The sequence below is a fragment of the Myiozetetes cayanensis genome, unplaced genomic scaffold (genome assembly GCF_022539395.1).
Source record: "Myiozetetes cayanensis isolate MyiCay16 unplaced genomic scaffold, myiCay2020 scf3, whole genome shotgun sequence".
NCBI lineage: Eukaryota > Metazoa > Chordata > Aves > Passeriformes > Tyrannidae > Myiozetetes > Myiozetetes cayanensis.
Window position 1 is genome coordinate 15,345,089 of NW_026087521.1, and position 12,235 is coordinate 15,357,323.

The 12,235-nt window shown below is 39.4% G+C and overlaps 1 protein-coding gene across 2 annotated transcripts in view; it reads left to right on the forward strand.

The window, feature by feature from the left end:
* Positions 1 to 12,235, forward strand: part of GRAMD4 (GRAM domain containing 4) — a 74,893-nt gene that overhangs the window by 22,069 nt on the left and 40,589 nt on the right. Inside the window, exons 2-3 of one of the 2 annotated variants that reach the window (XM_050324150.1) lie at positions 2,435 to 2,645; positions 10,526 to 10,646. In XM_050324150.1, coding sequence (XP_050180107.1) covers positions 2,435 to 2,645; positions 10,526 to 10,646 — 332 coding nt within the window. Of the gene's footprint in view, positions 1 to 2,434; positions 2,646 to 8,357; positions 8,726 to 10,525; positions 10,647 to 12,235 lie in introns of those variants that run through there. The other variant, XM_050324152.1, reaches the window with a different exon arrangement.

Sequence of the window (12,235 nt, forward strand, 5' to 3'; positions counted from 1 at the left end):
CTATAAAAAGATGTCCAGATCCAGCTCCTGTCTTTGGGCAGTGATAGATAAATGGGGTTTTAACAAGACAAGGCCAAGAACTCCTGATTCTATCCAGGACAGCAATACTCATCTGCAGCCTTGAGTAATGGCTCCATCCTTAAGAGGGATAAAGAAGGCATGGGATGCATACTCGTTATCCATGTTGATATGGGCTGATGGGTGCCAACCAGAAAAAGAATAACACTGTACCATGCTTTATTATTTCTTTGTGTGGATGTATTGTTAGCAGTGACTGTGGATAATGAACAGACGGGGTTTGGTTTACAGCTGCTTTGCTGTAGATCTCTTACATGGTGTGTGAAACTGGTTGAAGGTAGATGGAGATCATTGCAATGGGAGGGAGAGCAATACAGTTGTGCCGGTGCTTATCAGAGGTTTGAACTTCCCTCATACGATTTGTTCCCTTGTTGCTATTAATAGAAGGGCCTAGAGATATTTATGGATGTGATAACTGACAAGTTTCTTCATCAAATAGTCAATGAATGAGCAAGAAGTGTTTCTATTTTAAACTCAGCTTTGACAAGCAAAAGAACTTCAAAGAAAAGCTGTTCATAGAAAATAACCTTGGTGTGAGTTACCGCAAGTGATTCTCTCTAAGTGGTAGATTAAACACAGGGCTGCAACTTTAAGCATCTCTGGTAAAGGAAGAATTTTATGGTTTTTTTTTTTGCCAACTATACTGTAGAAGATTTGTATTAGTTTAAAACTTCTGTATTTAATTGAAGGATGCTAATAACTTCTGTATTTAATTAAAGTATTAGTTTAAAACTTCTGTATTTAATTGAGGTGCGAACTCAGGTAGATTTTGAAGGGAACAATCCAGTTTGAACTCAGTGTGAATAGTCATTGCCAAAGTGTTAGGGTAAGCAGAGAATTCATAGGGAAAGTTGAAGAGCTCTGTTGAAAAGAGGTTTGTGTTAGGAGGCGAGAGTTACCTCAGGTGCAAAGGTTGTGGTAGCAAAAGGCTCTTCTATTTTGCTCTTTTTACTCCTGAAGTGAGGTGTGTCTGAATCTGCCTTTGCTTTTTCATCTCACACCAGTGCTTGGGATGATGTGCCGTGAAGCTAAGCATGACTCTTAATGAAGAGGATGGTGGTGTTGACCACAGAGGACAAAAGGGTAGTAACAGGAACAAGTACCTCAAAATTTTTAAAAATCCATTGTTAGAGCGTTGCATCATCCTCCAAATGGAACTCTGTGAGCTGAGGAGCAGCATTTGTAGGAGAGAAAATTGTGGCTGCTTTGTTATAAATGGCCAGAGTGGTAGATTGCTGGAATGACAGGATAAATGAACTAACTGTTGGGTTTTTTTTTTTCTTTTTAAAGATGGGGCTTTGGACCTTTAGTACAGAGTGTGATTCATTGAATGGGACCAGTTTGGCAGGTCTGGTTTAAATTAGAAATTATACAGTGCAACGTCTTGGAAAGCTATCATTACAATCAGTTTACATACATAAATTAGCTTTCTTTCTTCTATTGTCTTTTAAAAAGCAAAATGCTTCCCCCAGTACTATTTAGGATTTAGGAATTGCTCATGTCAAATACCGTCACTGGAAGTGGAATGTTCTGGGCATTTCTCATTCCTCTGGATGTCGTGGCACCTGAATATTCTGTAAAAATACTGGCTATGGTGTTTCTCTTACAGTAAAAGTTTAACCATCCTACTATTCCTAAAAAATTGCGAAAACATCACTAATAAAGTGATTCTCATTTGCACCTCAAAGAGAGTAATAAAAATCTAGCAAGGGATATACAAGATTTTCAGTTGTGGTAATTTTAAGGATTTTAGGAGTGCATTTAAATGTCCATAGTCTGTTTCAAAAAATCTCTGACTTTGCATGGGATCTTCTGCATGGATCTGTCTAGTGGCTTTCTTCAGTAAACCCTTGCTACTTTGTTTTCTTAGCCTGAAGCAGTAGGGAGATATCATAGCATCCTTACTCTTTTGCTCCACTTTGTCTGGGAATTTAAAGGTTGTTTGTGAAGCTGAGTGGATTTTCACGTCTTTGATTAGAAACATCGTAAGTTGAAGAATGTGGACTTACCAGCTAAACTGTTTTTGTTTCATGTGACCTGTTAGGAACAGACTTCCTAAACTTTCTTTACAGTGCAGGTTGTTACCTTGTGCCTATTCTGACTTGCTTAAAAAATAGCCAGGAGAAAGAGGCCATAATAGTCTGGGAAGAGGGTAAATCATCAACTACTGAAAAACAAACCATGCATTTGTTACACTGCAGGAAAAATGCCTATTAAAAAACTAAGCTGCACCACGTTTTTCATCCAGTGGCAGGAAGGCCCTTGCAAGATGGTTAGGAGTAGTTAATGATGAGAATGTCTTTATTTAGGTTTTTTGCAAGCTTTCTAAAATACTCTTGATGTCTTGATCTTGCAGAGACTCCAACCGTCATGTTAAGGTAAAGCAGAAAAGTGCAGTGCTGAACATGCTAAAGAAGTTGGACAAAATAAGGTTCAGAGGTCACAAGAGAGATGAGTTACTTGATTTAGCAGAGTCTCCAAATGCTTCAGACACTGAATGTGGAGATGAAATTCCGGTGAAAATACCTCGAACGTCAGCGCGAGACAATGAAGAGCTGAGAGACCCTGTAAGTACTTGATTTAAGTATTGTTATATGATGTTTTATAGTTGTCACGCAGAAAATAACAGAAATTAGTAATTCTTTATCCTTATATTTTGGATTTAACACTTGAGGATTTATGGACTAGGAAGCAGCCTTCCAGTAATAGTCATCCATTTTGTGGAAGGATAAATTAATTTCTTAGTATTACTGTTCTCTGTCCCTACCTTTTATTTTAGATATTGCGGGTGAGAGTTTTGTTAACCTTGGGTGTGCTTCTGAATGCTCTCTGGTTTTTTGTTTTGTTTTGTTTTGTTGAATTACAAATGAACACATGAAAAGGAAAGACAACTTTTCAGTCTGAGCAGCTCAGATCTGCTTCAATGGCACCGTCCAGGACTGTAGGGATAAGGCTTCTGATGGCTTCATTACAGGGTCACACCGCCTTGTTCTCCACTGCAGTGTTGTACCCGGTAATGCTTTCATGCTGTTGAGTTGGTTTATACCTATGCAGGAGGTGTTAAAACTTTTTGGTGCTTGTAAGTGGGAGCACCCAAACAGACCTACCTTTTTAAAAGCCACTGTTTCAGGAAGGGTTAAATGTTGGTTAAAAAAGTAAAATAAATTCCTGCTTTAACTGTTAAAAATTGGCTATGGATCTTTGAGCTGGGAGTGCTACAATCTAAATTCAGATTTGTCTATTTTAATTGTATTCTAGAATGTGACTTGGAAGTCAGAATTTATATCACCCTATTTGGAAACCTACTGTGCGGTTTCTATCTCCAAAATGTGACCAGACTGTTTTCTGAAGGCTCATTTCTAAGAGGACAGGGCTTGCTTACAGCAAATTCTAAAGTAAAAGACTTCAAATCATATATGCTTATGTATCTTCTCTGAGGTTGGCAGCTTTTTCTGTGTCTATTAGCTTTTTTAAATTTAAGTGGGCTTGTATGATACCACATACAATTCTGGTTATAAAGAGCCTTTTTGCCAGAATGTTTTTCCTATGGTCATGGAACAAACAGGTGGTAATGACAGAGCATGTTTTGGTCACAGAAAGTCTGTTGTATGCAAATCCTCAAGCTTCTGAGACAAGGAAGTCTGTTAAATGCCATTCCTTTGCTCTTATTTTACTGTAGACATCTGTCATTGGTTAGGATGTAAGTGTTGTGTATACTGGGAGTAATCTCTGCTACTGCCCTTCTAATGTTGTATTTTCTGAGGTTTTTATGCGTAAATACTTTTTTCATTAAACTTAAGGCATTATATTTATGTGTGGGTATATATTAGATGCCCTTTGTATCTAATCAGAAGTATCTGGATGGCAGAGCTAGAGGCTACAGAAGGATTACTTAAACTTTAGATACTATCTTCTGTGTTTCTTCAGGGGAATAGTAGCTCCAGGATGGTAAGGAGGGTGGCTGAGGGAGCAGCAAGGTCAGCCTACAGTTTTGAATAGTTATAAAGCCTTACAACTAGATATCTGCAGTGATGGTCTCTGATTTCTGAGAATGTTGAGCTCTGTGTGCTGAGAAGGGAATTTGAAGAGAAACACTTTGCTTTCTGGCTGATTTACATACTGTAGTAGGCTGTTGTGATCTAAGTACTTGGGATACAGTTGAGTACAGTTCTTTAAAACTAGGGAGAAAGGGAGAGAAGAAAGCAGCAACAGCATCAAACTTGTTTTGCCCCATTCCTGATATTTGGGAGCTCCAAATAATCAGGGGAGTAACAGCCTAAGAGCAGCAGCTGTGTTACACGTATGGGCAAAATAAGCAAATTGGGATGATCAAAGAGGTCTGACATTCAGGGATAAATTTCAGATGGGAAGTTTGAGGGATTAGCAGTTGGCCTCACAGACATCTGGAAACTGAGTGCTGCTGTCCATCTGTAAAATGAAGGGAGAAGAAATAATCCCCTGTGCTCCAGAGTTGCCAAGAATAAAGAAAGTAATGCTTATGTATTTAAATCAATATTAAAATACTGGTTCAGATCATGTGAATTGGGCAATTCTGAATTATGTCTCTATTTTATTGAGATCATGTGATTGAATTGTACCTGAATTGGTTTTAATTCAGTGTCTAAAACTCAAATCTTAAATTGCTGTGTACAGGGTTGTTTTCTTCTAAAGGTTCTGTTAGCAACTAAGTATTATAGTTCTGTTACACTGATCATAAGAAGACCAAGTTTTATTGGTCTTTTCCTGTTTAATACCTTAGGGAAATGTTGAAAGCATACAAAAGCTAATGCAAATCTGTGTAAATTGCAGCCAGATGAATGTGAGCTGTACTGTGCTTCCACTTTTGTTGCTTCATTGTTTCTGTTAAAATCTGAGTACAGAACTCGTGGTTTGAAAATTGGTGGCTTATAATTGAACATATACATGCAAAATTAAAGTCCTGGTCCCCTTATCTGCATCTTCATTGTCAGCCATTCCCTTGACAAAGACTTCATCTCTGTCCCTCTACTTCCCTCCCTCTGCCCCTGTCTGGTGTATTAATCGTTATGGAGTCAATAAAGAAAGATCTCTGTCTATTAGAACAGTACAGTGCAGTCATATGAATGAAGGGTCCTTCTTTGCCTCATGGGTTCGCAGCGCTCTTAGAAATGTGCACATTAGGTGCCTCTTCTTTAGGTATGTATCTGAACCTGACAAGCGTATGCAGCAACTTGACCCAAATGGATGTTTTAGAGTAAAAAGCCCTGTCATAAAAGCTTGTGATTGCAGGGCCCTCATCATCTGCGAAGAAGGGCATCATCCTCTGTTGTGCACCTCCAACAAGTGAAGAGAATGTTCTGTCTCAGACCACAGATACGGAGTGGCGCTTACTCCCAACGTATCTTACCACAGTTACACATGCAAAATTTACACTGTGAAAAGACAGAAAGGATGGTCAGATGAGGTCATCTTGTATTCTTTACCTTACAACTTTGAGCTTTATCTGTTTAGTTCAATAATGAACATACTAATCTGTGTTTGGGTAAAGCACACAGATAGCTTCTTATAGGAGGGGCCTGGGTCTGAAAGGATTTATATTTTCCTTTCAGTTCTCCTCAGTGGTTTCTTCTCTTCAAAAAGTGTCTTACTCCAAATTTGAACTAATTTGGACTCGGCTTACATGCTGGCTGCTAGCTTGTGTGTGTACTTTCCCCCTCTCATTTAAGTGTGCCAACTACCAGATAATGCCTTGGATAGCAGATACTTTCTTAGGTCTCTGTGGGTATTTGGGCATTGTGATCAAATCATTGCCAAGACAGCAATGTTGGTTAACAAATTTAACTCTTTGCTAAACATCTCTTTTAGTTCTTGAATGGTTTCCTGGATTTCTTCCTCTCTTCCCTCTTTACCATAGCTGGTGGTTTGTTTTTTTAAAGCAAAGACATTCAATACTGTATGTATGTAGAAACTTCACAAGTGCAAAATAGGTAGAGGCAGTAATTTGGTCGTTCTTACTTCCTAAGTTTGAACATATTAGCATTTGACTTGTTGTGACATTGGAAATTGAGGCAATGTTGCTTTCTCGGTAATTAATTCCCCTTCATTCTGTGCCACCATGTCCCATTTTTATAAAGCAGAGAAAAGATTCAGTACAGGTATATGAATGAACGTGGTGCAGAGGAGATACCATCCCATTTGCAGAGGAGTGAAAGAACAAATTGTGTCTAAACCTGTGGAGGCAGTGAGAATTATAAGTCAAATCTCTCTTGTACCTGGCATGTTGTACTGAAAGCAATCTAATCTACTTATGCAAGTTCCCTGCCAGTATGCCTGGATTAAATCTGAGTTATTGTGGTACAGAAAACATTAATTTAATTGCAGTACAGCTTGACTTTTCCTGATACGTCAGTTATAACTAAAATGCAGCCCCATTTACAGTGATTGCAAGGTATAAAGCATGATGCTTGGGAGGTATGAAGCATGATGCAAATATTACAGTTAAGATGTTAAAGTCTCTAAAACTGACTAGCACTAGATTTTTTAAAATTTATGTAGAATATAGCTGTGTTTTAGGAGACTTCCAATATGGGCATGCTTCCAAGAATAGCTGCTAAGCATTAACTATTCATGCAGATGCCTTCACTCTTAAACAGTGTTGTTGAGTTTTCCCTTTTCTTACAGCAGGTAAATGCAGCATTCATGAGGAACCCTTTCATAATTTGAAGTAAGAAAACGCACATGAAGTGAGAGTTGAGAAACTCAAGACAAGCTGTGAATGCAACCTAAATTTTTGTATTTCAAACTACCTCTTCCCTGTGTTGTGTTGCAGTTACTTTTTGGGCCCTGAGGAGTGACTTGGGTGGATGGTTATGCCCCTGGGGTTGCCCTGCCTTGTCCTTATTGTTCCCCATCCGCTGTGTTTGAGAACTGTTCCTCTCCAGATTAATTGCAAACTTGGAAATGAGACCACTATTTTGTTATTCCTAGAGAAAAGTCATCCACATACATACAATGTTGTGGAAGGAAATTAGGAGAGAGTTGACCATTTATATTTCTGTGTAATGCTGAAATGTGCTGTGCTGCACATGGAGAGGACAAATTCACATCTGCTTGGAAGTTACTTAGACCCTTTCTGTGGCTGTACAATGGCAGTGGTGTCGGTGCTCAGCACATAGAACAAAATCCCAGGGCTCACAGGATAAAGGGAGTTTGGAGAGGGAAGGCAGAGAACTCTTGGACTGGGAAGTGCTGTCATGAAAAGCCTAAACTGCAGATGGTTTGAAAAACATTGGTGGGGAGATGTGGTTTTTAGACCCGAAGCTGGGTGTGGCTTGGAGCAGCAACCCTCAACTCTGATAATGGGTTACAGACAGTCTGTCATCATCAGAAATGTTCCTTTAACCCCTCTGTCTCTGACTCTGCGCTCGCCTCGGGCATTTCAATGGCTTCCTGGGCACTGCTAGGCCTTGTGCATGGTCTTGGCTAAGTAATAGCAATTGCCAACATTTTAAGAGGGCTTCTGTGTCAAATACTGTCAAAGCCAGAGAGGTAGAAGTAAAAGCAGAAATCTGCAGAAGCCTTCAAGGCTTTTCCTGTGAATCAGTAACTAAAAAGGACATCTGTACAGTACAATGTAGTTAATTCAGCCAGAGTCCCAGTGCTGTCCTACAGAGGCAGCAGATAGGAGAAACCTTCACCCAGATATAATGCTGGAATTAATAGAAGGATTTTGTTAACCTGTGACTTGAGTCAGATATGCTAACTTCAGACAGAAGGACTTCTTGAATTCAGACGTAGGCAGCAGACCTTCAGCAAATGTAGAAACCTTATTTCTTGTCATCTTAGGTATGTTGGTATGGGGAAAAAACTTCTGGGACAAAAAGAAACATCTGCTTAAATATCTCCTGTATTGCTGTCCTGGGCATGCTTAATTTTCTGAACACTTCTAAATGGTATCCATAAAATATTATGGAGATGCCAATTTTGGAAATTGGTGCTTTATTTACCACCAAACTTGTGTTACTGTGTATCTTACTACTCTGGTTAAACTGTATTATTGTTGCATGATAATTACATGATCTTGCTCCTAGTATTATTAGCAAGCAACCTTATGTTTTAACTTAGTGGAATTTTTTCCTCTTTTCTCCCTCTAAGTTAGAAGGTCATTCTAACCTTTTGTACTTAGTTTAAAGATCTGTATCTCCTGATTTTTAACCTATCAACGGATGTCAGGCTGCTTGAAAATCTAATGCTTAAGCAGATAAACACATTTGAAAACTTTCAGAATGAGTCATGTTAACTGGTATCACTCTCCCCAGTGCTATTCACCTCTTGCTCTTTCCTTCCTTCTAAGAGGCACAGTCAGAGGTGTGCTGGACTTTAATTAATGACTTAACATCTCTGAAGAAGGAAAGGCAGAGCTGGTTCTCCAGATGGATTTCTGAAAGGTAGCACAACTCTGGGTGAAATATCTTGAGTATCTTCAGTGAGGATGAAAACTTGGATATGCTGAGATATGTTTTACCCCTTTCTTCTTTCTCTCCTCCCTCACTTTCCTTGTGCCTGCCTGTGGAGTGTGTTGTAAGGGTGCTGCTGTTCGACCTCAGCCACACCATCCTCCCTGGGGCTCTCCAAGTGTCTGGCAAGTGATAGCACTAAACCTTGCAGTGTAAATAAATACAACCCAGCTCTATAGATAAGAAATCAACACAGAGGTTAATTGTCATCCCATGCTCATCTGAAAACAGGCTCTGTTACTCTTCAGCAGTGTCTGGAGCTGTTGCACCTCTCTGGCTAAAGGCAGGGGTGAACAGGAAATGTAGAGCATGGGGAGGAGGATGCTGTGCTGCAGCTTCCTGTGTGAGGATTGCTTATGGTCTGTCTGCCTCTGCTATGACATGGTTGTGCTGGCTCCAAAATGGGAAGCAGCTAGGGCTGCTGCTGAGCTAACAGCTCCTGCTCCTCGTCGTGGCCAACAGCATTGACTGAGTGCTGTGTGGGTGGGTTGCTGCTTTTGGCACTCGAAATAGCATCTCTGCTTGGCATTGTATTGAGCATGCTCAAGTGGGGAGTTGATACCAGGTAAATGCTGGGCAGTAACTGCCTACAGAGTGCTAATTTGCCTATATAGACAAATTCAGAGGCTTAAACTCAGCATCTGTTCAGCTCAAGCAAGAAAACAGATGTTTAATAGATATTTCCACACTGATTTACCTTAGAAGTGCAAATCATTCCCTACAGTGAAAGTACTTTGTTGTCAGTAAGCTTTCTGCACATTTTTCCTAAAACACAGAAAATGTCTTTTAATTAACTCTCCTATAGATTACTTGAGTTTATATATATATATGTAATTTAAGCTGTTGTGGTTAAATGTAAGCAAGCTGGTGTTTGAGAGCAGTACAGTTCCTATGTGTTTTCAGGATTCAAACAAGGAGTGGGGGAACGATTAGAATGGGAAAATAAATCCCTTTTTGTCTTTGTTCTGCGATGTAGGCTTCTGTAATCTATCACTTTGATTTTGCGTATAAGTGGTTGAAGAAGCTCCTGTAATTCTCATTGACAGACTTCTTGTACCTGGTGAGGACGGCACACAAGTGCTGAACAACCATAACCCAGGAGATGCCCTCACCCACCCTTTTCCCTGCTGCTTGAAGATGCCCACTTAATGAGAGAAAGATGGCATCACCTGCCTTCTGCTATGTAGGCTTGGAGTTTTTCTGTGCTCACTTCCTGGAGGTGGTGGTTATCACTGCTCTTGCAAATTAATCAATTTTCTCTTTAAATCCTGCTTTTTGCAGTATTTCCAGTGCTGAGTTCACTTGAGGGGTGCTGGTAAATCTGTTGAGTCACACAGTCTCCTGACTCCCCCTCTCCTAGCCTGCCAGGATGAGCTTCTGGGCATCAGCAACATCCTTCTGCAGTAACTGGGCTGTGGGGGAGATGGGGGAGTAGGGAACCCTTTCCTTGTTGAGAGCCTGTGGTCTTCAGAGGTACACATTCTATAAATGGATATTAAAATATAAAATATGTATTTTCTAATAGCTCAGCAGTTATCTAGAAAAGTGTTATTTTTGATAGCTTTACAATTTTATAGGTAAAGTGTGATGCATTGACTGTTCATTTTTTGGGAAGAGGAGAGGGATAGATATGCCTTTTAAATCAGCAGAAGAAAGGCTTAAATGATGCAGCAAAACTGGTAAGGGTGGTGGTGGGAAATCTTAGTTTTCCGTAACTCCCTGAGGTCTGCAGAAGTGTATTCTGTAAACTCACATGGGAGAGAGACCATGCATTTGATTAGCTTTCATTCATTTGTTTTGGTAATTTAATGCTGAGAGAGGCATGCAGAGTTGATGATACATGCATGTTTCTCACACAGTTGCTTCTTTACTGCCCCAGAAATAAGTTGATGTATTTAAATTTAAAAAAAAAAAAAAATGCTTCTGAGCTGTGTGTTCTGGCTTTCTTATAGGCTGGTCCAGGGACCGTCATCATGGCTTCAGGAGTCTCGGATTTTAACAGAACAGAGTCTGACAGACTGAGTGAGATCAAAGGTCACCTGGAAATAGCCTTACTGGAAAAACACTTTTTACGTAAGTATAAAATGCTTTGTGGAGAGGAATGGCTTAAGCCTGCTGAAATAAGGTTTCTCTAAGCTGTAGAAGTTGGCATCAGAATTTTGAGATGTGCTGATGTGCGGATAGCACGTGGGCTGATGTTTCCCTAAGAAGAACTTAAAAGCATTCTCTGGGTTTCTGGGTCACTTGGATATTTTTTCTTCATTGCATTTCTCACAACATACCTCACTACATGACTACAGCTGCTTAGTTGAAGTCTTGATGTTGACATCTGCAGGTTGTCTTGAAACTAAGTCAACCTGTAATATGCTCGGAATAGGTGGAGTTTTTTTTTTCTAGTAGTAATTCATAAGAAGAGATTTCTGAAGGGGCAACCAGTGCATTTCCTTGGTAGCTGTTTCGACAAATAGTATATCTTAAAATACGTCTCTTAACAGTATAAGGATTACTGGTAAGTGATGTAAGAGATACAGAGAAGAGTGTCTGTAGATTTCAGATGTTACTTGTTTGGGTTTATTTGTATATATATGTGTGTTTGTATACATGAGAAAATATATATGAGTCATTTATGGCTAGAGGCAGCTGCAAGATTTTGGGGATTTAATCTCAAAATGTCTGAAATGCTGATTTTTAAGATAGGATAGTGAAAAACGGAAAAATGGAAGACAAACATTCCTGTAACTTGATAAAGTAGAGATTTCTGTAATAAATCAGTGAGAATTCTTGGTCAGTTGCTTCCCACAATGGTCACTGTAATGTTTTGGTTTTAACTACAGAATATGAGGGTTGCTTTTATGTGTTCAGAGCTTGACAGGGGTAGGAATAACAAGCCTGTAGATGCTATTCAGTTTCTAGACTATAATCCAACAACAAGACTTGTATTTTATCTTCAGCATGTTCTCAAGGGTTTGCCATTAATTTCCCTAACTTGTTTTTCATTTGGCAATATTTCTTTGATATGTTTCCCCTCTTGTGTATGTGAGGGAGGCGTGATAAAGGAAACTGGGAAAGAATTTATAACAAGCTGCTGTCAGCTTCTACAGATACCTGGAAGAGGTATCACAGTTGAAATATCAGGCAAAAACTGAAAGATCTGTTTTATTTGCCTCATTAGTTTCAGTGATTTACTTGAATCTATTTAACTACAGAGTTACCATGTACTTCTTCCATCTCCAATAATATATTGCTTAAGCTTCTGTAATCCAACTGTTTTTAAAGTAGTTGGAACAGGTATGATTTCCTGGTGTAATCTAGTGTGTAATAGAAGCAGCAGGACCTACAAGAACTGATCTCTGGTTTGAACTAGGACATGCTTTTTAATATAAAAATGTAATAGGGTTCTAAGGGCACCTCCACGGCTGGTGAATGTTATTTTTATGAATGTTTGTAATCTTCATGTTCTTGCTGTAATTTGAAAACCTTCTGATAAACTATGTTACCACTTCTAGCTGAATCTTTTTTCCTTTGCACAGACCTTTGTAGCAAACTCCAAGGTAAAGGGTAACAAAGATCACCCTTTCACATAAACGTTGAGCAGATGGTTGGAGGTTCAGGCTGATAGTTCAGCTGTGTAGCTTGAGTCAGCTCTGGATGTCTCCAGCCCT